Here is a 26196-nt window from a genome sequence, read left to right on the forward strand (position 1 = left end):
TCCTGCACAAATCGTCAAAGCGTGAAATGATGACAACGACTGACAACGACGTCGGCAGCATGTCACCGTAAAATCGCAAAAGTATATTCATACTTTACAATAACACATACAGATGTAATGTTATCTGCCGAATATTATTATTCATCGCGTAACGACGCGTGGAATGCTTTAAATACGCTTAATCTTATCATTTATCTCGCGGTCCTACTGAGATGAGGAGCTGGTTGTCAGACGTCAAATGCAGTCAAATCGCTAACGGCATCGCGTAAACTTCACATGTTCAACAAAGGTTTCGTCTTTCCATTACCCGTCTCTGCCTACACCTGGTGCGCATACTTGTAAAAGTGAAATACAGGTGTTCGAAAAAATTGTTTCATAAAATATTTTTTTTCCGAAACCTTGACGCGATATTATCCTTGTAAGAATCCCTGTATAAGGAGGATGACGACGATGATACTGTTGGTTGTATACCAAACATCAGGTCGATGTGACCGCTCATACAATTTATGCTTTGACAATGTTTTTCGGACATCACAAGTGTATATTAGTACTCGCTACAGAACATTTGTTAATAATACTGTGCTTGCAGGGGAGTCGGCAGCGGAGGATCTGAGGGAGGTCGTGATTTTGTTATTGAACGGGAAAGAGAAAGGGAACGAGAAAATGAAATGGAAAGACCAAGAAGACAGGTAACTAACCAATATGTGTGTGAGATTACTGCCAATCACGACGTATATATAAACGCCAAACAGCAATAGCTTCTATAGCTGTGTCTCAGTCTCACAAAAGACATAACTAAGTTCCAATGTTGCATTGTGGTTGCGTTGCATGATCAAAAATGTTTACTTTTCAAACTTTTTATATTGAATAAAATAGAAACTATCTTAGAAATGCAACATACCGCCTGACCTCGTTATATTAAATGTATAAGAACGTAGCCGACGTGAGTCGCTCATTGTTCTAGAAGCTCGCGGGTTGTTTTATCGTTTATCAATCGTCTTATCATCTCTCGATAAGGGCGTACAATCGATTGCTTTTATTGCACATTTGAATTGATTAAATTCCTACATAGCACAAACAACTTTATTTTCATTTTTGTTATTGCGAAGAACGATATGGTTACAATAAACTATTATTGGGTTATTGTCACGTGTACTTATATGTTATGAAGTAGGTACACCTGTGCCGCTATCGAGCATACTAAACATTTACAATTAATTTAATCTCGAGACTAATAATAATGATTACAGATATATATTTTATTATTATATTTTAATCTATTCGCCGCAATTACACTAAAAGTTAAAGTTTTAAATTAAAGTGGTTTTCTGTTCTCTTTGGTAACAATTTCTTTACATTTTCTACAGCTGGAGCTGACTCTATCATAAATAGATCGATCCGGCGGTATTTTAATAATTAAATATTGTTGAATAAAACAAAATCGTTTCTTGTCTATCGGATAATTTTTCGTCGTAAATTTTCACCTTTCAATATGTTGATGTCTTTGAAGGGACTTACTTGCTGTACTGGGCTGTTGTAGTGTATGATCAATTTGATTAAAGATGAATCTTTAATATAATTTTAGAGAGTTTTTAAGGTTTTTCTATTAAAGTCAATTAAGTAAGTAATTTACTTGCTCCGCCCACTCATTGTCTATTCTACCATTGAAAAGTAATACTTAGTATTGTTGGGAGTTATTGGAAGGGTGAGACAGTGTAACTACACAACGAGCCCAAGGGACATAACATCTTAGTTCCCAAGGTTGGCAGCACATTGGTTTCGCAGATGTTATGAATGGCAAAATATATAACAATCTGATTGTATAATTCTAATCGCCTACATTATAAAACTAATAAAAGTAAGTGGAGGTACTTTTGGACCGAAATTATTCAATAACTGACTCGATAGCTGTCATGTGGAGCTAAATTGTAGCTCCTAGAACGAAAAGTCCGCAATATATAATATATTTTATATAAAAGTCACGGTACAGATTTTAAATTAAAAAAAATGCACGTATAATATTAATATAACGTACAAAAATTGAACATAAATAATGAAGCGCAGATTTCTGTTATGAAAAATTGACATACAAAAAAACATTTACAACTTAGGGTTGGACACGTTTGTTGGAAATATTACAAGATACCTGAAATAGCTGAAGGTCGTGTCGTTTGGATGGAGTATTAGTATGGATTAGTATCTGGTAATTTATACTATATGTAAGTAGCATATATATTGTATTGGTTAGGGTATTTCCCACGCTGGTATTAGTCAAATAATAGAACAGAATATGTCAACATTTTTAAGCAGAGATAATCCACTGTAGGATTACGTACATTAGCCCCTTATCAGTGATAAGGGAGATACGGGTCGCGGCAATATTTGGTCAGTTTCATCACCACCTCGCTCATCAGTACCTCGCTCGGCCGCTATGGCGCCGCTCTATCACACCTTAACGCGGCAGCAGTGGGAGGCGGTCCTCACTGTGAGTTTCACGCGACTGCCAATTATATTATATTACGCATAATTGCCAATTATATTATATTAGTATTACGCACAAAGATATTACGCGCAATTAAAAAATAGTTTTTAATCTAATCGTTTCCTGTTCATGACTCAAACTCATTTTAATAATTTAAAATGAACGATGAAATTAGATTCTCATTTAGATTGTATGCTTTTAGCAAATGTCAGCTCAACTGGGGCGCGGTGAACGTGAGCGCGGCGGATCGGGGGGGGAGAGAGACGACGCCTCCTCCACTGGATCGGAACGACTCTATGAACAGGACATCGCCATCCTGAATCGGTGTTTCGATGACATAGAAAAATTCATAGCGCGCTTGCAGCACGCGGCAGCCGCGTCACGGGAGCTCGAACGGAGACGAAGATCGCGCGGGGGGGGCAAGCGTGCCGCGGGCACCGGCGAGGGCATGCTGGCACTGCGTACTAGACCTCCTCCAGAACGGGACTTCGTGGATGTGCTTCAGAAGTTCAAGCTTTCCTTTAACCTACTGGCGCGACTCCGTGCTCACATCCACGACCCAAACGCCCCGGAGCTAGTCCACTTCCTGTTCACGCCATTAGCGCTGATCGTGGACGCGGCGCAAGACGTCGCCGACGGGCGGCTCCCTGCGCGGGTCGTTCAGCCGCTCCTGACCCGTGACGCGCTCAACCTGCTCGCTAATTGCGTCACCAGCAAAGAAACGGAGCTGTGGCACTCTCTCGGAGACGCGTGGCTCATACCCAGGTAACAAATCATTATTAGACGTCTCACACAAAACGGACATTAAATAATTGATTTTGTTGATACTTTTTCTTGAATGTTTTTTAAGCTGCACAACTAAATTGCAATGAATTAAATTGCGCATAGAGTTAGAAGGTCAATCATAAACGACTATTTATTTTTCTTATCGCACTAGTAGTTCCTGATGTCATTGCGTTCAACCATACAAACTGACTATGTCAGAAAAAATTTATTTGACGCTGAAAGGCAAAGTAAAGCTGTTGACTAACGGACTGAACGATATAGGCAAAGGCTTAAATATTTTTAACGATGTCTTATTGGCCTTATTTGCATAATCTATAAATATACATAGATATCGAATCTGATTTGATAAATAGACTGCAGATATACATCAGGATCTATATTATATACATTAATAAATAAGTCATATCATTATATGGATTATATGGATAGACGGATTACAAAGTTTGGATCCCCTCCATAGACCACCGTCCTTGGGGAAAGAGGATCCTATCAGGGGTCTCTAAAATATTTAAAAATACCACAAATCGTTGATTTTTCTACAAAATCTACATTTTAAATAGCATGGGCTAATTGCAATCGATGGATCGGTGTATCGGATAATTTCTTAAAAATAGCTTTAAAGAAATATTGCAACTCATTACGAGCATTGAGGAGTGAGGAGGAGATATTATTTATTTTTATCAGAGTGAAATGGCGAGCAAACCAAAATGAAATCTGTCATAATAAGTATTATTAAACAATTAAAAGAGAGATAATAATCATTTAAATAAATATCCGTCTAGATTACACTCATCGACAATTATTGTGACGCTTTTCCTATCAACAAATAAACGACAAAAAAGCGAATCACCGTCAGTCGACTTTCAACTTGTGTTTCACGAGTGACATACGAAGTGAGTTTTTGCAGAATAATACTGCTGATAATTTTTCCACCAATGACATTCCTTCGTTATCTGTTGATTATGTTGAATTATTTAAAAATATTATCAGCTACACCGGTTTCTAAGTAAAGTATCGAGGAATGCGCGACATATTTCCCCAAGACGACGTCTCGAGTATTCCTCGATAAATAACATATGACAAAGGGAATAGGTATATCATTGAATCAGTAGTCACAATACTCCCATTTCTTTAGTTGTAAATTTCGACTGCCCGAAACCCTAGCAGCAAGCTTATTAGGCTGTCAATCCCGGGTTCTGGGGTTTGACCTCAGCCATAAAATAAAATTGGGTTTTTTGGTCGAAAAAAATTCAGTACGACCCGAGTCTGGTAACTGCCACTGCTTACACTCCAGTGTCTCGAAAATCCAGTAAAGGAAAGGACCTCAGTGTCTGCGGCGTCATATGGCGAAAGTGTCGAAAATTAACAATGACTTAACATTACGGCCACATTTTGTACCAAATTGTATCATGTAATCAATTTTAAATCTAATTTTTAATAAATACTTATTCTAGAGAACAATGGAAGACGACGATACCTCCGTACCAACCGGTATTCATGGACGGGTGGTCTCCGGACTATCAAGTCGACGACCAACCTTTGCGTCGGTAAGTACGCAATAAACTTTTTGATTGATCAGGTAACATAGTGCGCCATGTTGGTTGTTTGTATACGTTCGCAGAGTAACTCATTGTGGACAGTCCCCTGCCCACAATGAGTTACATTATTGACAATATTGACAATTTCCATCACATCAGTCACCATTTGTCTTATTTTTATTCTTTGTTATCCATATTTGTATATCATTCCATGTGTTGTTGCTTCTTATTTGTGGTGAGTGTTTTGTGTGGTGAAGGGCGTCTCCTCGCCGAAATGAGGCCGGTCGGGGAACGGATGGGGCTATGGTAGAAGAGGAAGGAGCCGGGAGGGCTGATCGCTCCGAAGGCTACGGATATGACCGAGATGAGCCTGACTTGTATGGCGAGCAATATGCGTCATTTCCCAGGTTTGTATTTCGTTATTCATCTGTTTTGTCTATTTCGTCTAAATGGTTGCTTTTAGGTAACTGATTTCGAATTTCTGGGTTAAAATCCTGAATCAGACCACAGAGTATTAGATCTTTATATCGCGGTATTGGTCTCAGTGAGAAATTGGTATTCCCCTGCCTTACATGTAATACCCATGATACCTATATTCACATCGTTTATCAAATACTTATCAGCTGTCGTTGAACATTATCTAAACCATACAAAATACAAAATTAATGCTAAAACAACTTTTACGGGGCAATAATCTCTCGCGTTTTGGATCATGTTTCATTCCAAAAAATCTGTATGATACAGAATCATTCATCTATGTATATTTACACTTTGAAAAGTATATAGTAAGTGCATTGATTGAATACTAATTGAATGTGTAAATATTTCAGAAACACGCGAGCGATGGCTCGCGAGGACTCCGTCTCAGCAGCGTCGTCTCCTGAGCGTGAGCCCGCCTACAGAAGCGATCGTGACGAAGGTGCGTATTTAAATAGCATATCTGTGTCATTTAATGTCGGAAGAGAGTAATCAGCTACTGCGTTTCCTACCGTTTCTTCTTCGGTAGAATCTGATCTTGTAAAATCTCTATCTGAATTTCTGAGCCTTCTTAAATAAAGTTCAATTGTATGGATTTTACTTAATTTTTGCTTCACCAATATTGTTTTAAAATACAAACTTGCTACAAGTCTTGGCCTACGCGTCAATTATCCTATTAGAATGTGTTCCAATTTTAAAGATGAACCGTCGATTGACACAATGACATAACAAGATGTAATCCCGTAACATCCCGTAATTAGCGACGCATTGAGGAAGTTGCATGCGATGGGACAGTATCTGAACTATCTGACTATTATTATAATTGTCAATAAATGGGATAAAGTTTTATTGCATAATTTTAAATTAACTAAACCTTAAATTAAGATTACAAATGTATGTAATTATCAAATATTTCAAAGATATTGCTCTTTCTAGATGACTTAGGCGAGGCGTGGGCGAGGGGCGTGTCTGCGCGCGGGGGGCGGGTGGTGCGCGTCACCTACCCCCGCACCGCCAACAATGACAAGGAGCTGACCGTTGTACGCGGGGAGTACTTAGAGGTAGGTACATTTCATTCGGCACATTTGCACAAGTCATTCTTCGACTGCTCATCGTTATCATTATTTGCTTTTAAATATCCCAATTTTTTGGTGAGCTTGTGTGTGGGTGGTTACACAGTCAAACGATGGATGTACTTAATAAAAACATCGTAGCCAGTCTTTCAGTGCTAAGGTCATAGCCCCATCCTCTGCTCTTTTCAACTTTAATGGTACCATACTAAATAAAAATATATCGACACACTTTTACGTATTTATGTTTATAACGCGACACCCTTTTATTGAATTTTATATTCTCTGAGAAAAAACATTTCTTATTACCCTCTAAAACACCTTAACATAGATAAACTCGAGAGCGAAGTGACCCCTATAAAATCGTATATGCTTAAAGTAAACTACCAGTGACGTAACCCCAGGTGCTGGACGACTCCCGCAAGTGGTGGAAGGCGCGCAACCGGCGAGGCGTGACGGCGCACGTGCCGCACACCATCGTGGCGCCCGCGCTGTCGCCGCCCTCCTCGCCGCATCTCTACCCCAACCCCATCTACACGCATTATCAGGTAAAGCGTTAAAAACACTCAAATTGTATTTTTTTTATAAAATAATATCTTTTATTTAAAGATATCCTATCTAGTATATATTTTATAAATATATACTTATGTCTACTGGCCGATTCCGGCCTCGGCAACCGGTCTCAAGAGAGACAAGCCAACTGCCAACGACATATTACACAAGCGCACTCTCTATTTCCACAACCGAAGAAAATTCAGGCGTACGACCAACAGCTTTGCGTGCTTTCCAAGACACAGGAGTTTACAACATAAGTCTCAGATTGAGGTCTGCCACTGAGGATTACTGGACCGATAATACATCCTGATCAATAACAACTATCACCCTTTTGACAAAATAGTTAGTGATCGGGACCAACGAAGCGGTTTATCACGAGTTTTTAATATCATAATATGTATCTATTCACTAACTGCTCCTTCTCAAAACATACACTTTATCCATCAGGAGAGCGGTGGAAGGGGCTCCGGCGGCAGCAGTCCTACCGGTATGGCGGGTAGAGGCGCGGCGGGGGGTGCGGGTGGAGGTGGTGCGGGGGGCCCCGGGGGCGCCGACTGGGTGCGCCGCGAGCGCCTCGGCAAGAAGGGCGAGTTCCGATATTTCTAGCGCCGCCGATAACTCGACTTGAACCTGTAGCCTCACATATATACTCATACTCCCATATGTAAACGTATGTGACGCTACAAGTACTCACCTCCCCATCTCTGGACGTCCTCTACCAAAGCGCTTAACGCACGCGCGTGCAGTCCGTCAGGACATCGCTTAGTCATAATTTATATATCGATTTAAGATATTTATTATTCCGCGTCACGTGCGCTCGTGTTCGTGTAGACACGTACTGACATAGTTTGTCCGCATCGAGTCGACGGCGCCGGGCTCGGAACGCGTCGGCCGCGTGCGTGTGTGCGTGTTGTCGTGTCTGTCTCACTTCTGCGTGTGTGTTGCTATTCGCTGGGAACGTCGAAGCGCAGTGCCGACTCCACAGGGCACCTGTATCGGTCGGACGATACTTTCACTGACACGTCTAGTTTGTGTTTGTGCGTGTGTAGTCGTAACTGTGTGTGTACGCTTGATGTATCGTTTACTGCTGTATCAGCGTTATAAAATTGTAACTTGGTTTCAACACTAAACATTTCGATAAAATATATGTATATCTTTGAAAGAATTGTCAACATCAGCGCTATTAGTGACCTACAAGTCTGATATTAATCAATAGTGCTATGTTTTATTTAATGCAGCGAGTCTGGAGTTATATAATATATAACTTAGAATATTTGTTTTATTAACAGAGTCTATATTTTTACTTCAATAATAAATTATTATCGTACGTCTAAGTTATATGATAGATGTTTTGTAAATCAACTCATTATTATCTAAACTCATATGTATTTTGTACTGGGGGCGGGAGGGGGTGATTACCAATAATGTTTTTCTTAATAAAGTACACTGGTACATTGTATATAGCGTCACTAACCACATGTCCGGCCACAGGGAGAATGCGTTTTGGACAGATTCGTGATCGAATGGACAACGTGACTTTGAATTGGCGAAGAATTTACGATAAACATATTATCATCAATTGTCTGCCCTGCAGTCGAGTAATATAATTTTTTTAACTTACAATAAATGTTATAATAATATAGCTAAAATTTATTCTAAATACAAATTATGTGAACTGTTTATGTTTGCAGTCACCAACTGCTAGACTAGACAGATATAGTAAATAAGGAACGCATTCTCTCAGCGACCGGACTCCGATGAGAACTGTAATCAATTTGAAATTGACAACAGAGCTATTATTTCGTAAGAACAAACTTGGAACCCGACGTAGAACTCGATCGTTAAATGTTATAGAGTGATAATATACAAGTCCATCGCCATATAACGGTCCAAGCATTCTATGGTCGGGCCGAGTTTCGTATTCGTTTCTTACAAAATAGCTTTGCAGAGTCGACCCGCTCCGCTCACCTCTGCAACCGAATATACTCCTTGTTATATTTACATTTTATACCCTGAATAAACTATTTAAAAAGTACTTAAACTAGTCTATTCTTTCCGCCTTCCTGTTCGATTTAATTAAAGAAAAAAATAACACAACATATCTAAACGTTTCAATTTTCGTCCTGAAATAATATATTTAAAATATTTCTACAATCATTAGAGTGAGCTGTGTGTGCTTTGCTTATGCCTGTGTTGTCTGTGGCGTGACGTGTCGCGGTAAGTGTTATGCTAACAATGTGCGTTATTAGCAAATAATATTTTAAAATAATCATTAACTTGTAAGTGTTGTTAAATATTATGTTTAATACTTACCTACCTAGACTCCGTTAGAATGTCCATTTTAATTATGTTGTCTAGTAGAAATGGCTAAACAGCTATTTGCTTTTTTCATGTATTTACAATAAATATAAAAAATATCTCGATATAAGAAGTAGTAAAATGATTCAAATGGTCAATTGTCAAAATATCTAACTTCTAATTATAAATACAATAAAGACGAATTTCATTATGATTCTAGAAGCAATACTTTTATAAAAATATCCCGATAAATATCAATAAATTGTGTTAAATCTCTAATAAGAAATACTACATAGAAAATACTTTTACAGTATTTATCGAATCAAAGATTGCATACTATACCTCAGTTCCAGAATCGCCACGTAAGGTTGAGAAGGTGGTACCACCTCCTCCACCGCCGCCGCCGCCACCACCCGAACCTCCGACGCCAGCACCCGTGATCGTGCCCCTCAAAACTGACACCATGAAGTGTAAGCGAATCCCTGATACTTTTGGAGTTGCCCTCACATACGGGTGGTATACAATAAAATGAAACGACACTGGGACATGACATGGCGTAGTAATACCTATATGAATACAAATATATATACAAATACATGCTAATCAGGTGCTGTATTTACAATAAATATAAGATGTATTATTGTAATTGGGTCACAATAAGGGTATATACACAAATTTTAGATTAAAGAAGATATAAAAAGTAGTTGACGAATACGTATAAACCTTTCTCTTGAATTACTCTGATTATTAATCATCTGTTGCGGAGTTTAAAATATCTAAGCGAACAGATGGCGGGAAGCAACTTTGTTTTATATTATGTAAAGATAGCATATTACGACAAACCAGACTAAACATAACTCAATAAGGAATGTACGCAAGATTCGCATCAAAAATATGGTATAGCTGCTTAAAGAAGTCTAAAGCCCCTCCAAGTCCTACTACACTTTATAAGTAGTGCGGTCCGGTGGCTGTTTCAACTTATATAGCATTAAATTTAAAAAATACTGAAGCAGTTTATAGCCCTTTGTGAAGATTTCATATACTCGAAAATATTGCGTATATAATATATAGGTAATATAGTAGTATAAGGAAAATATATTATAGTAAAAAATATAATTATAGACAAATCATTACCACTCTTCAGTGTGGTGTTATTGTGTGGTGGTAATTTTATATTTACTAACTCACCAGCGACGAAGTCAGTAACGAGCACCAGTAGCGGCCTGCACGAGGAATTGAAGATGGTTTTACCCCAGATCCAGCAACGCCGGCTCGACTTCAAAAAAACCCCTGACATTTTCATACACCAGGTAACGTACACAACTTTCACCAGTGAAACATTAGGTTGTTTAGTAAACTTTTAATTAATATTCGATAATTGGCCTAGAAAAACTGATATATTTGATTTGTCATGACAAATAAGTAGTTGGTATAAAATATCTTTTATTTATAGACATCAATATTCATAGATGTGTTTAATGTCTGTCGGTCAGAGTGTGTTCCTCTTCCTACCAGCTGCTTTCTTACAACTACGGCGAGTCTTGTGCCCAAATGTTCGGGGGAGATTGTTTTCTTGAGGACAAAATCTGATTTGTATTATTCTTCGTTTGCTTATGTTTATATAATTATTATGTATGTGTTGTAGAGAAAAGGTGTTGTTGTTATTAAAGTTGAACTCATTGACTACTTAGAAATTAATTTAAAAAAAAAACCATTACAAGAAAAACTGATTTTCTTAGAAATCAAATCCTGATGAAGTAGCAGCTTGGTTAGAAGCGAAGGGCTTCAGCTCGACGGCTCAGAAACAACTGCGGGTATCTGGCCATCAGCTGTTTGCTCTCTCGCGCACGCAGCTGGAGCGCGTGCTCGGACAGGACGAAGGCAAGCGTCTCTACAGCCAGGTCCTTGTGCAGAGAAACGTGTCTGGGGTAACCAAACATTTTAATAACGCGGACTGTTGGTACTAAATGTTAATGACTTAATGATAATAATTAAAATCCCAATATAGTACAATTAGCTTACACTTTCTAAAATACTACCATTTTTTTGATAATTGGCTATAAAAAACCATAAATATATAATGCTATAAGATGTGTTACCGGGTGGTAGGTCTTTGTGCAAGCCCGTCGGGGTTGGAACCGCGCCCTTATATTATCCTACCGCCAGCAATACTTTGTATTTTGTGTTCTGGTTTGAGAGGCGAGCGTGCCAATGTAACTACAGGCACAAGAGTCGTAACAACTCAGTTGCCAAGATTGGTGGCGCATCGGCTATGCAAGAAATGGTTAAAATTTTCATATGACACCAATGTCTATGCCAGTGATGACCATCAGATGACCTATTTGAACGTCCTCCTACTAAGGCTATAAACAAAAGATATACCGAGCACAATTTCGTGCAACTCAAGTAAACGCAAATCAGTTATCTATTGACTTTGCAAAATGAGCAACTTCATGTTACATATTAAACTTTTTTTTCGTATAAGGTAATTTTATTTTATGCTAAAATTGATCTTTTGTAAATACACAAAATATTGCTTCAGAACATATTATCATGTATTAATACGAATATCAACTAAAATAAGACAAACTGTTGGAGTCTCGAGGTCCAAGACATTATCCTCCTAACTACACCCGTTCTATTCACTAGCAAACTCGGAATTTAATCAAAGTTAAATAATTAATTAATGGTGTATCTCTGTGTTGGTTGCTTTCACGCGCACAGTACAAGACGACATCAGCGTCAGAGCTGCAGAGCATCCTGCGCAAGGTGCGCGAGAAGGTCGAGGTCTCCTGATCGACGAGCCCAGGAACATGCACAACATGCACAAGTCAATCAATACTAGCACAGGAAACCCGGAGACCACACGTGACATGTTCGATCTTCCGGATTATCACAGAAGTTCCTCTTATTGCTAATATTAATTTAATTAATGATTTAAAAGTTATAGGTTTTCTTATAGATAATATACTGTAATTTTTTTAATGTTATTCGTTACGGTATTTCATTTTCTCTTTTATTTGTTAAAATAGCGATACAAGAAGTAACAGATGGGAGTTTTAATAAAAGATTATGTTGCAATAATTCGATTATTTATTCAATCTTGTCTTAAAATTATAAAACAATAATATTTTTATGGCCACTTACAATTGAACGCCACCGCAGCCAAATAAAAATCAAGCAACATCGATTAGTTTAAGTTGAAATAAATAAAACTTAACCTAGCCTATATCGCTGCATTCGCCTGTTTTTCATTTGGCTGCGGTGGCGGTAACACGTAAGTACCTTTTTTGTACAGATAATATTAAAATATAAAGCTGCGAGTTTTGTTTTCTAACAATGTAAAATATAATAACTAATATGTCGTTATCATTTCTAATAAACGAATGTAAACAATAGGTAAACGTTACATATGCTTATCACCAGCTTCCTAAGCTACGGTAAGTAGAGCACTTACTTTAATAATAAATATATCCTTCTATTTTGAGTTTCTATTACTATTAACATTATGTAAATAGTTCTATGTTACAATATCCGTATATTTATTTAGTTGCCGTAAAATAGTCTTTTATTTTCGTTTAATATCTATCCTACCCAACCCTGATACTTAATGTAATACATTCATTCTATTTAGATAAATCACTTCAAATCTTACGATTACAATCACTGGAGTCACCCTCTCTGATGTCACTTGGTCAAACGAAGCCGTTACATCAGTGACGTCACAATATGAAGGTTTTTTATAATTTGATTATTCGTATTCATTACACGGAAAGCATCGATTAATTAGACATCAAACTGTCTTGAAAGAACGCCCTATACACGCCATTCAGCGACGTGGACGTCCTTACTCTCCTAAAACAATATTAATGCTTGCTTGCAGAGAAAATGTAAATACAATTTAGTTTCATTTTGAATATTACTAATGCTGTATAAAGGAAACTTCAAACTTAAATCTAATTTGTGACGTCACAGACATTCGACAATCCAATCTGACAGGGAACAGCTACATTTGAACTCTCTTATTACTGTTTGACATCTTAAAATGATTCACGACCAAGTCTAAAATATCCTCCCGTCCAATACGATCCAATAAAAGTATATCTAATGAGTATGGCACGAATAATAGTATCTTACTTTCTAATAACTATATATTATCTTTTGTATATTTTACTACAAAACACATCGAACAACTCGACCCGCGAGCGACGACACACACGCATGCGCACAGCTACACTTCAGACTTTGCGGCCTCCCTACAACGCCTGGCCATATTTATTTGTAAAATATGTTTTAGACCAATACTACATAAGTCTACAAAATCAGTTTATATTATTATAATCAATTTCGGTTTTAAATGAGTTATTAATCAGACATTATTAAATGTACTCGTGTTCCGGATTATTACCCCTCGTGTCATCATGACGCGCAGACTGATAAAATGTTGTGATATGTATGTGCGAGTAAAATTCAAATTATTATCATTTAAAAAGATCCTACCGACCACACGAACTGAGTCGCGGTACGATCACATAGGAGACAGCCTCGAAACAGAGGTCGTTTGGAGCCCGAGCTGGTTCAAATGATACATTCAGGAAAATTAATATAAGAACCATAAATACCGTCATTCTTAAAAATGTTCAAGATTTAGTGGTTTCAATGCAATTAGAATCTTTAAAACAGACGATATCAAATCATTTACAAAGTTATAATGTGTACATTTCACCTACTATTTTGTACGCAAACACGTTTTTTTTTTATACAGATACATGAATATAATAAATAACAGTACTATCGCTATCCAAAAATAAGGAAATATCGCTAGCAGTATGCAGCTCTAACAATATGTAACTCTATGGTTGCATAGTAACCAATTCATTGGTGATCTAAATGTTTCAACGCTGATCAAAGTCAGATCAACTCATCAGAATTTGAATCGTCATTGGTGGATGGCAACTGATGTCGCAATAGACGACCAATGAGCGGTCACTATTAAGATCAATGTTTGTCCCTTCGATCAATGTTTAAGACATTAGACGAAAGCGATGTTACTGGACGTGTATATGAAAATGCGAAAGTTATATTGGTCATAACTCTCTCCCACTCCTCTGAAATAAATACAATTCTTATTTCTGAATGAGCGCGATGGTCAAAACGCTCGTAAAACTTAGAGCGAGCGCGCCGCGATCCTGGCGGCGATGGCGGCGGTGAGCGCGCTGCCCTTGCCGCTGCCGTCCTCCGCGCCCAGCAGCGAGAACTGATACAAACAAAATAGCACGACTTAGTGAGACTATTCTTCTACATATGTATCAAATACTCATCAGCTATGATCTATTGAAAACTTTCTAGCTTATGCGCCTGTATTTTGCGCACACACTCGTGTTCTAGAATATTTTATTACTGACACTCCATTTTAACACAAGACATACGCGAATGTGCAGCTGGACGTGTGAATATTAGTGAGCGGTCGTAAACAATCAATACCTTGTGGTTCGGTGCGAGCAGCGCGATGTACCTCTCCATGAGCGTGCGGATACGCGGGTGGCGCTTGAACACCGACCCGTCCACCGCCACGGACACGTGCGCGCGCGACATACGGCGCAGCAGCGTCGCGATACCTGACATGGAGTACGGTCCGTAACTAAATGTATATAATCTTATAAGGAGATGGCACGAGTGGGAATGATGACATGAGAATGCGAGTCCAGGCATAACTGAGTTTCTGTTGGCCTGAGATTATGTATATTCATATAATGCTCGGCGGTGAAGGATAATATCTGGAGTCAGCTCAAAATATGTCTGAACTGTTCAAAAGAATCCACAAAGCCACCTCTTCCAAGATTTGCTATAAATTTCATTTTTATGCCGTTTTTTTCCTTTTTGCCAGTGATAGTGAAATATCCCCTTGCCGTACTCACAGACAGAGACGAGCTGCGCGGCGCGGTTGGAGATGACCCTGGCGACGTGCTGCGCCACGAGCGCGTCGTGCCGCGAGACGGCGCGGCCGCACGCGTCCCGCAGCGCCTCCGCCGTGCGCGAGCACACGCCCGCCACGTTCTCTCTGGAAATGGGAAGACTGCTTTTACAAATTTATAATACTACTTTTGTTAGTTGGAACGAAGTTCTTTTAAGTGACTTTCAGAAGAGAGAACTGACAGAAATCGTCACGTAAGGAAAGCATTATGCCCCTCCAAGTATTCTTTCCCTCTCTTTCTCTTTCGATTAGGTATATACGGTTTTAACTAATATCGCTTAAACTTATTTTTTATAAATGTTTTAAGTTTTATGTGATTTTTAATAACAATTTTATTTCTTATATTTAGTTATTTATATATTTATTTGTTTAAACTACTTACTCAACATACAGACACGACCTTGTCAAAGTTTTTCCCTGTTAAATAAATATTTATAAACAACTCACTCCTCGAAGAGGCTAACATGTGCAGACAGCAGCGAGCCGCGCGCAGGGATTGCGGGGAAGAGCCCATCGCGCGCCAGCCCACTCAGCACCGCGCACAGCAACTCTCCCAGGTACTTGCCGCCGATGTACTTCTCAAAGCTATAATTTATTATTTTAGACATTAGTCAACTACGCAATAAAATATTGTTATTCCCTAACTCTCATAATCAGCTCTAAGCCTCGAGCTGTTTAGTTAATCTATCAACGACTTAACAAGCAATATTTTGTTTAAATATGTAACTTTCAATATAAGATCCACAAGCTTTTGTTCCCCGTTTAAGTCTACACGAATTATAAATTTACGAAGCGCAGTGATTTCCTTGATTTCTTTGTTTGATTTAAAGGAGAAATTTATAATGGTAGCGTTCTAACTCAAAAAAACCTTAAGAGTACATAGAAAACTCTCAGATAAGTATTCAAGGAACAACTGAAAATGAGAGCACGAGAAAAGACATCTTTAAAGATGAAAACAATTGCAATACATACGTAAACGATGTAGCGAGGAGAGAATTGTCATCGACCTCCTTGTCGAACTCGGTACGTAAGAAAGAGAGGCAGCCATTGTCCCCGAAGGCGCCCCATTCGATGTCCACGCACACGTCCTGCACTCGCTCATGCGCGGCCTCCCAGTGCTGCACGCGCTCCGCGCGCTCCATATAGCAGCCGTTGGAGCCCGTGCCCATTATAACTCCGATCTGGAAATTAAATAACGAAGCATGATAACGCATTAGCCTGAAATCACCCATTCAGCCCACAGCCCAGCAACCCCGCCTACGAATATCCCCATAGACGGTGGTAGTCACACGAGTTTTGAACAAACACAAACTACGACGATTTTTACCCGCAATCCTCGGCTAAGATTCGTTTGCTCTAAGCACTGGGAGCTTCCTGGATTGGGATGTACCACACATCTTTATTATATAAGCAGGCTAACGAGCAAATGGGTCTCCAGGTGTCAAGTGGTCACCTTCACTCAAACACATTGGGACTGTAAGAAATATTACCAATTCCTTACATCACGAATGTGCTCCCAACCTCGTGGGCTGAGATATTTATCACTCGTGCCTGTTACTCCTATACAATACTGGTTAATTATACTGGTTCACTTACCTTTCAAACCAGAACGTCTAAATCATCTATTCCTAGTAATTGACTAAAAAATAAACATACCACAACTGCAGGATCGAGCTGCGCGCCTGCAACCAGCGTGCCCGTGGTGTCGTTGAGTAACACTTGCACGGTGACGCGCAGGCCGCGCGCGTGCAGACAGCGCTGCAGCAGCGCTGCCACGTCCACGCCCTCCATACCGCCGCATTTAAAACTCTTGGTCCACGTGATGAGCTCGCCCGATGATATCGAATGTTGCTTCATTGGAAACGAAAATGTGAATCCTGGCGACAAGAGAATAAATTAACAAGGTAAGGAGCTACGGTCATCGCTTTATGTAATCTATTTTGCTAATAATTTCAATCTTATTTTGTAAACAGTTGCACGTAAATGACAATCATTTTGTAAACATAACACGAGAATTATAGATAAGCTTATAACACCAAGTTTCCGATCCTTAACTTTGCTAATAAAATATAAATATTATAAATTTTATTTTAGCAAAATCCATTTATATACCAGACATTGAATTGCTCAATACAAGATTACACGAATGAAAAAAGGGTGGATTTAGAATTTTGTTGATTTTCAAGCATATTATATAAATTCGATAGATTGAAAAGAGTAACTAATGAGTTTATTGCAGATTCTTCTCGCTAGTTTCTAAACGTTGTAGTGGAATATACCCCAAAACCTCTTTAAAAGAAGAATAGAATGAACTAGAAGGACATTTACCAAAACTATTTAACAAAAACATGTTGACAGGATAACAAACCTAGGGATAGTTCATCATTCTCCATGCCTTCGGTGCGCAAGAAATCCTGCACGCAGTCAGCCAAGAAGTTGAAAAGATCTTCACCTGGTCCGAGGCGCAAAGCGTCACTGAACAAAAATTTCATAAAAATATTATTTTAATGATTTCATGTGCAAAAAACAATGTTTAGTCATTTTGTGCAATAATCCTCATCAGGTTGTGGAAGAGATCGATGGAACCAAAAAGGCGCCAACTTTTGCGTACTTATCGTAAGATATACGAATTTTAAGCCGAATCTTGTTAAATATTTCAAAAAATCTTCTAAGCTAAAACTTTTCTATTCTTCTCTATGTTTAATTATAAGATGATCGTTAAGTACTATATTAAGTACCTTCTCAAGAATATTGTTTAGAGTAATTATTTATTGTAAGTTCAAACATACCAGCTAATAATAATAATAAAGAATTGTGAAGCAAAATGTTACAGGCTACTGGACGAAGACATTCTATTCTTTTGAGGAGAAGACTTGATATTTACTCGAGCAGGCTTTAGTTAGAGGAGCTATTGGAGGCGATTGTCATCTGATATAAATATATATAATATAGTATATATATATACACCGTCGATTATAAACACGAAATAGATTTTATCATGTGATTCACAAGAGCCACACACTGGGTCTCAGCTCCTCGATGTAATATTGCTAATCAAATGATGCTAGGAACTGTAGAGGGAATCAAATACTCATTCAAAACATACCTAATATGATACTGCTTTACATCTTCTCGGACGAGCTGACCAGCTTGAAGCTCCAGAAGTAGCACGCGGAAGTTAGTACCACCGAGGTCGAGTGCCAGGAACACGCCTTCCTCTGAAATAAATAACGATATAAATTACAGACATTTGTTTTTCAAGATTACAATACAAGTTAGTGTTATTGTTAAAGATTGCAATGTTTTTTTTTTAACTTTTCTAAATAGAAAGCTAGTGCCCGTGTTGTAGTGGTGTAATTACCCCAGTTAGGCTTTACTTTGTGTCATAGGATCAGTATCAGTAACATTGTTTCAATTTTTACGTCGAAGCCTAATTTAGAAGGCAAGGCAGGCAAGGCATTTTACGATATTGAAGTTGTTGGCTAAATTATAAAGAGCTGATCTAAATAGAGAATTGTTTTTTTCAGCTTAATCACCCTTATCATAGAAATCACGGCAATTAAAACTATAGCATAAGTTACGTTGCAGTTTACATCTTACAATTAATATAACAACGAATGTCAACACACCGGTTCCGTCAGGAAGCTCAGGAACATATGTATTTTCCATTTGGAGACTAGAAGGTCGTTCGCGCAGGCCGTTTTCAATTTCTCGCGAGAATACCTCGCCTACACGTCGCAACGTCGCCCCACAAAGCATCAGACCTGCGAGTCGGGAGTCTATCTGCAAAGTTTCATAAAATCTCATTTAATTCTTGCCGTCTAACAGCGGAGATCTTAGAGAATCTTAGAGAAAGTATATTTAACTCAAAGATTTTCGAAAACAATAATAATATTAATGTTTTTATTCCAAATAAAGCAAGAGGATTAAAATAAAAAATAATGTGTAGTCGATACAAAGCTAGGACGTTAAAAACATTTAAAGGCGTTATACAAATGCAGTTGCTTATTGAAATAAAATTTAGGTTTCCGTGTTATCTAGGATAGACTTACTAAATCATTGATTGGTTTATACAAAAATATCGATATACAACAAATTAAAGAGCAATTAAATAAAAAATCACAAGATATTAAGGAAGGCTTTCATTAAAAGATATATACGTCTTTAGTATTTTAATGTTGTAGTTAATCCTACTCTTATCATAATAAGGCTTAGTATTGAGTGGCGTCGGATGTTTTTTATGATATTGATAGACTCTTGACAGCTCATCCGTCTGGAAATGTGTATTCCGCGCCGACAGTTTCGCAGAAAGTTTGAGAAATATACTATATCACGTGATTTTAAGTGTATCACATATATATTTAACTGTTTAGTGTTAAGTAATTAAAGTTATACCTAAATCTGGCACTAGCTCCTCACTTGAATGTAAACTGTTCCTAGTCATTAAACTTATATCGTATCCCTCACCTCTGCGTCAAATCATCGCGCGCATTAACAAATATAATCTAACTTGTATTTATTTCTTGTCGTCTTATTCTTACATTATTATTTCATCAGTCAGAGTGAACATATCTGTAACATGAGATCTTGGTCATATATGAGGAGATATAAATACATTTTTATTATTATTATTTTACTTTGTACTAAATTTATCGTGATTACGGAACTACGAGTATGTGACTGTAACAGTAACTGCCCACAACTAGGCTCTTCTCTCTTTTTCAGGAGCATGCTTATTCCAGGCTTATTCCACCACGCTTCTTCAATTCGCGTTGGTTCCTTTTTCATTACAGAAATTAAACATGGCAAATTAAATCCTTTTAGGTAATTTTATTTGTATATGACATATAAAGTAGATTATGAAGTATAAAGCAATATCTAAAATCCAAAAACAATTTATCGCTAAAGTTTAACCTTTATTGGCATCTCGTTTATTGATATCTATGAATTTAACGATAAAATGCCATAAAATAAAATCAGTTGCAGGTTATCGGGGGGTGCTCGCAGCGTCAGCGCAGAGCTGGCCCGAGCTGCACCCGATAACATAATGACCATGTTATTGAAGATAATTAAGCTGACATTTGATTCGGCAATTAATTATGAAGATGTATGATCGCAATATTCCCGAGACAGTTCGGCCCCTTGTGATTTATTTAACGTATTCAGTGACAGCCCGTTAACACAATTATTCATTGTTCATTGTATATATGAAGGGGATATTATATGTATGTAAACCACAGCCTGAATTATTGTACAATTTGTGAGTGTCTTTAAGATAAATCTATTTATACGAAATAAATTAATATGGTCAGTTATAAAAACGTGCAAATTTTTAACAAACTTTATAATTAATTTGTTATTTATTTATTTTTGGTGTGTTTAGACAATACAAAAGTATAGAATACGAAGTCTATGCAACGTTTCCTACAACGAACGTTAGGTATCACGTAGAATATTATCAAATGTTCTGATAACGAGAAAGTAAATCCCCTACGACAATAAAAAGCTTAGAACAGTATCTATCACAACATTTGCGATGAAATTAAAATTATCTTTATGGCAATTATAAACACGACCACCGACCAATGGGGCAATATAAAATAGAATTAAAGTACTTGCTGTAATATAAGTCGAAGCCGGTGACGTCAATGTCATTAATATATTATTGGCACTAGATTATAGCGCATTTATGGTTTTTTTTGATGGTGGTAGGAATTTTCACCAAAGTTGACCTCACATCAAACCAGAAGAGTTCTGAGGAGCATCCCGGACTCTGGGAATTGGCATTGTATGGCGTCCCATCGGATTATTAGTATGTGGAAACAGAGATTGCACTTGTATTTGTTGTGTCGTGTCGTTCGATTGACAACAATCAGGAGCACGTCATCGCAATTTAAACAATAGTTACTCAAACAAGTCATCAAATTGATAATTTAGAAAATTTTGGTCGCTTCTCTGGATTTGCAAACGGGGCGCTAGCGGCGCAGTTATCATATAGTATGATGCGAGCTCTGAATTTGCGTGAATTTGTTTCATCGGAGTTGTTATACAAACATCACTATCGAAGTAATAATTGTATAAATAATTAAGATATCGTATCTAAGCCTCACTTGGTACATGTCTACAAAATGTTATGCTTACATTATAAAGCTGACGAGTTTGTCTGTTTAAACTCTTTAATCTTAAGATCTATCAAAGCGAAAATAGTACGCAGCACATCTCAAGCTAACGTTGACCACCGAATGATCAGAAATATAATTAGGTTTGATGTTTTTTGTTTGACATGTTATGTGTGAATAACAATAAAAGCAAAATTTTCGTTAACAGCTTTTCTGTTCAAAAATGTTAACTGTTTTGATATGTCTTAAACCAACGTTAAAACCTGCAAAATTACATAAATATACACAAGGAAGAAGTATAAAATATTTCTTTTAAACATTGTAATTATTTTGTGTACCTAGATATTTAGCAATTAAGTCAAACAAGGCCACGGATGCTGTCTGAAAAAAATGGTTGGAACTTGGAATATATGTAGGTATTGATTGTCTTTGAGAGGAGATTATTTTATTTATATGTGCATACGAAAGAACCAATTAAAAATAACAAGACTGACGTATCACGGATAGTAGAAATTAAGACACAGGCTACATTATGGAGAAATATCACTTAAATAAATAATGTACTAGTTAAACAAGCGTTTCTGACGAATTTGCCAAAATTTTAAAAGTAAACAATATTGACTGTCCGAGTGTAGCGCCCAGTTTTGGAGATACAAATAATTTTACCTCTCGATTACCTATCAGATTGATATTTAATAGAAAAGAAAACTTGTATATCACGGCTAAAAGTCTAGCACTGAGATAATATCTTCAGTTCCATCGACAAGTCCTCGAGATTGAAGAGAAATCATTCTCTATTGTATTGTAATGCTTTTAATTTATTTTCATTGCTAAGGAAGTCCTATAAATAGTAATAATTCTATTTCTAAACAGTTTAACAATCTGAGAGACTGACATATCAGTTACAACAGCTCTTGAATTGAGACAAGTTGTTATTAATCAAAGCGGGGCCGACTTCCACTGTGAGTCTGTAACGCGTTTGCGTCCGCGCTCCAATGCCCGAACCATCGCACATGTGAATTTACGTATTCCACGCGATTGTCTATTAGCTCTACTTTATTGTGTATTATGAAAAAATTCTTGATTAATGTATGTTTATTTACAACACATCACTATTCCACAACTACTTATGTTCACTTTAACTTTACTTCCAAAGTTCCGATAATAGACTATTCAAGCTCTCGACCAATTACATCGCGTCAATGCGATGTCAAATGTTGTTTATTTGGCTTTTGGCCTCTTTTGATTGGAATAGACTATACGAGTACTGCTGCTCGTATCAAAAGATGATAAGTCAATAATTTGTCAATAACAGCCTATCATTGTCCCACTGCTGGGCTAGGATCTCTTGAAGATATAGGCTTACACACATACTACACACACACTTGTGTACACACGTGGGTAAGTTAAATCTGATACAGATTTCCTGATGTTTTCTTTTTAATCCAACACGAGTGAAATGTATTCAAAAAGTGTGGCTTTGATCCCGCTATCTTTTTGGATAAGATTCACGTGTTACGACCACTGCGTCACCTCGAGCGTCGCCTGAAGTATATTTTAATAACGGTCGAATAGAATAGTAGGAATCTTTTAATTCTCCACAATTACCGAAGTCTCGGTCAATCAAAGCGGCATCCGTCACAATTGAGTGCAGCGAATCGTAACTCGTCAAATAATTGCACGTGCAGCACTTACTTCCACTTAAACTCATTGTTTTCATAAACCATGTAAATAATATATAACAATCACGTTTTATGAAATTTTAAAACAGCAATACTTATTGCTATTTTAAAATTTCATTTCTTTTCAAGTATTTATTTTTGCACTAATGAACCGATTTTTTAAAAAATAATCAAAATTTAAAGTTATTGCTGATTCGGCAAATAGATGCTAAACTCAGTAAATTACTCTTTTCCGACACTTGAATTTCATAGGTATGTTCATTAAACACAAATAAATATGATTTATTCTGTATGGAACCAAATTAACTTTTTAATCAGCAATAGAAATAATATTTTATCGAGTAATAAACCTTTTTATTGATTAATATTACATTAATTCACATAATTAAAAGTAAGTATAACGTAATATTACGGCTATTCATTTGACAGTTATTTATTAAGTTTGCCAAAGTCTGACCAGTTATCGAGTGCACTTTAACCCCCCCCCCCCCCCTGGTCATAACCCGATGGGACGGAAAGAGTAGAAATATTATTAATTATTTCAGAACAGAACAGAACAGCCATTTCTCATATTCTATTTGTCTAAAAACCAATGTTTTATGAAGTATGTATTCACATAAAGTGCTGATAATGGTGTCTATTCATGCAGCTCTTGTGTTTTAGGCGTAATCGTTATTTCGCAGCCCACTATCGCGTAGTTAGCACGACGAGGCGCTCGCGTAGATACTCGTGTGTAATTACGATAAACTTATCATCAATACGAGGAAAAATCAGAGTTTTGGGTGACCTCGGGCGAAAGGCCAATCAATATACTATAATATTTTTTTATTATTTAATAATAATAGCGTTTATACGTCCTTTATATATTAACAGTCTACAATGAGGGAGGTTTTACACGTAGGATGTTTTGCATGCATATTCATTACAGTTGACTTAATTTGCACGATTTTAACGCGAAATATACCAAGAAATAGGTCAAAATTGCGTTTACTTAAAGTCATATAATACAATACAAGAAAAGGGTTATCAAAGGGTGTCCCAGAAATCAATGTCAAGCCGGCAATGGACGATAGGCCAATTGATGGGGGTTATCAGAAAAATAAGAAAAAAATATTTATAAATAATTTAAAAAAATATTGGTTTCTTAAAAAAAATCGAGAAATTGACATCCTGTGACAGTCTTTCAAGCTTTGTGACTACGAATCTTGACCGTTTTATAAATTGTAATCTAAAATAGATTCAAAAATGCCTCAGTTTTAGAAAAACATCATTTTATTGCGCAACCATTACACAAAAAAGATTACACCGTTCAGCTTTACGTGACTGTCTTTTAAAAAAAATGTACTACGCTCTTTTGGCAAGTGGCTTTAAAATATGGCGCATTTAGTCTGGATTCTAAAATGGTACTACACTTAGTAGACTACACCTAACATTAGGTAGAAAAAAAATGTAAACCAATTGAAAGTTAATTATTTTTATCACTTAAATTGCTTGATATTAATGCTTTTCTTATATTTAGTTTAATTTCGCACTCACTGACGATCGGTCTGAACCCGATAACATAAGAGCAATTAATTCGACACGCCATATTAATCCTTATCAAAATAAATAACAAATTTTTTTTTTTTTAAATTCTACAAATCAAATTACGATTAACAGTTTACAACTTGGAAGAGTTCTTCCGGGACTAGTACATATTTGAGGTGATTTTGCCCAGATAATCGTAATTGTAAAACACAGAAAAATGTTGGTAGCATTCTTGCCTCCATTCCACGCGATCACAACTTGCACGGTAGCTGTTAATAAATTAATTTAGCTTAATAGTAAATGTTTGAAATTAAAATTAAAAATACTTTAAATCAGCCAACTCATGTAAAATATGCCACATTCTAACTCGTATCACAAGGATGCTATCACAAGAATAGACATTTCCGGTATGCTATCATCGGATCAGGAAACGGAAATAAATGCAAAATAATATCGGTTTTAAGTAAATACTTTTTACTTCCTTACCAATTTATATTAGGAAAAATAAATGTTTCAAGAATCTGTAGAGTTGTTCTGTAAGAACGACCTCAAAACTTACCGCTCATTAGAGCAGCATGTTTAGAGAGGCTAGGACTACCCTCATTTAATATACGAACTATACCTGTCTGTAGGTAATTTTGGCAGTACCTTAATAGCTCGTGCTCTGTCATCAAGCTGCAGTGGGGGTGGTAAGAACTGCTGCTCCCAGGTGCAGTTGTTCGGAGTGCCGTTGCTCGTACTGTTGCCATTGATGTATCCCGCGTGACCGTTGACGCGAGTGTCTACTGACAAACTGTTTTCTATTGCGGTCGACATTGTTGTGTTGTTGTTTAATCTGTTGTGTATGTTCTGTAACAAAACAAAAAAATATACAAATTAACTTTCTGTAATAACGTTGCAAAAGAACCGGCTGGAACAGAAAGAATGAATGAACACGCTTGTACGAACAGTTTCTTAGGTGATGCAAGGGTTGCAACATCATTTGCGCAAATCATTTAGAATTATACATTGCAAAATTAAGCCGAAGATTCCTTTAGTGTTGTATTACTTAATATACTGATGAAAATAAAAAAAAATTAGGATGAAAAATTTTGCAGAAAAAAGGTAACAACTACTATATAAGGGTTGGTACTTTGTTTATTGCTATTACATACTTATTCTTATCTAAGACACTAAATATTGTAACAAATAATTACATAACAATTTTTCCGACTGTCATTCGGAAAAATAAAAATCATATTTTTTAATCAGCTTCAGTAGGATACATTACCACAATCTTAACCAACACTATTTACATGAAAACCAATCTATAGCCGTTGTCTCGCAGCTGTATAGATAAATACTGTCTCTTTCTATCAACCGTTACTTTACATTAGAAAGAAGATAACAAAGCATTCTATAAATAACATTCAAAGAGGACTACTATATACAAGTAGGTGAACTGACAAATAGGCCAACTGTTGGTAAGTGGTCTTCGCTGTCTTCATTGGCAGTGTAACAATATCAACTGGAACGATTGTCGGAACGACATCGTCTATAATTCGCCACCAATTGGCGCACTCGTCCAATAAACCGAATCACGATAAGCATTGCTGTTTGACGGTAACTTAATAACAGCGCAGGCCATACAATAGTACACAAATGTGTGCGTATAAAAAACCAACACGTTATTCAAACACTTGTGTATA

At 37.1% G+C, this 26196-nt stretch overlaps 2 protein-coding genes across 3 annotated transcripts in view; one reads left to right on the forward strand and one right to left on the reverse strand.

The window, feature by feature from the left end:
* LOC113404847 (epidermal growth factor receptor kinase substrate 8-like) overlaps positions 1 to 13493 on the forward strand; it is a 28556-nt gene extending 15063 nt beyond the window's left edge. The window contains exons 5-17 of one of the 2 annotated variants that reach the window (XM_026645915.2): positions 590 to 689; positions 2685 to 3247; positions 4723 to 4815; positions 5064 to 5213; positions 5637 to 5725; positions 6220 to 6344; positions 6758 to 6901; positions 7356 to 7395; positions 9554 to 9676; positions 10398 to 10516; positions 10946 to 11134; positions 11931 to 13049; positions 13112 to 13493. In XM_026645915.2, coding sequence (XP_026501700.2) covers positions 590 to 689; positions 2685 to 3247; positions 4723 to 4815; positions 5064 to 5213; positions 5637 to 5725; positions 6220 to 6344; positions 6758 to 6901; positions 7356 to 7395; positions 9554 to 9676; positions 10398 to 10516; positions 10946 to 11134; positions 11931 to 12002 — 1807 coding nt within the window. In that variant the 3' untranslated portion in view covers positions 12003 to 13049; positions 13112 to 13493. The remainder of the gene's footprint in view (positions 1 to 589; positions 690 to 2684; positions 3248 to 4722; positions 4816 to 5063; positions 5214 to 5636; positions 5726 to 6219; positions 6345 to 6757; positions 6902 to 7355; positions 7396 to 9553; positions 9677 to 10397; positions 10517 to 10945; positions 11135 to 11930; positions 13050 to 13111) is intronic. The other variant, XM_064219112.1, reaches the window with a different exon arrangement.
* A 372-nt stretch (positions 13494 to 13865) lies between these two features.
* Positions 13866 to 25334, reverse strand: LOC113404848 (hexokinase-2-like). The gene is made up of 10 exons (XM_026645919.2): positions 25157 to 25334; positions 18810 to 18963; positions 18287 to 18398; positions 17549 to 17655; positions 16837 to 17057; positions 16153 to 16361; positions 15628 to 15765; positions 15125 to 15267; positions 14691 to 14824; positions 13866 to 14463 (listed from the first exon to the last, which is right to left on the reverse strand). The coding sequence occupies exons 1-10, from the start codon at positions 25322 to 25324 to the stop codon at positions 14374 to 14376; spliced, it is 1476 nt and encodes a 491-aa protein (XP_026501704.1). The 5' UTR covers positions 25325 to 25334; the 3' UTR covers positions 13866 to 14373.
* Between the last annotated feature and the right edge of the window lie 862 nt (positions 25335 to 26196).

This window comes from Vanessa tameamea, chromosome 26, assembly GCF_037043105.1.
Source record: "Vanessa tameamea isolate UH-Manoa-2023 chromosome 26, ilVanTame1 primary haplotype, whole genome shotgun sequence".
Lineage (NCBI taxonomy): Eukaryota > Metazoa > Arthropoda > Insecta > Lepidoptera > Nymphalidae > Vanessa > Vanessa tameamea.

What these genes read in the sequence shown, in the direction of transcription:
- LOC113404848 (XM_026645919.2), bottom strand. Translation starts at nt 25,324, where the DNA reads ATGTCGACCGCAATAGAAAACAGTTTGTCAGTAGACACTCGCGTCAAC. An exon ending in ACAGAGCACGAGCTATTAAG is followed by an intron (nt 18,964 to 25,156) that starts GTACTGCCAAAA and finishes GAAACTTTGCAG; the next exon opens with ATAGACTCCCGACTCGCAGG. An exon ending in GTAAAGCAGTATCATATTAG is followed by an intron (nt 17,656 to 18,286) that starts GTATGTTTTGAA and finishes ATTTTTGTTCAG; the next exon opens with TGACGCTTTGCGCCTCGGAC.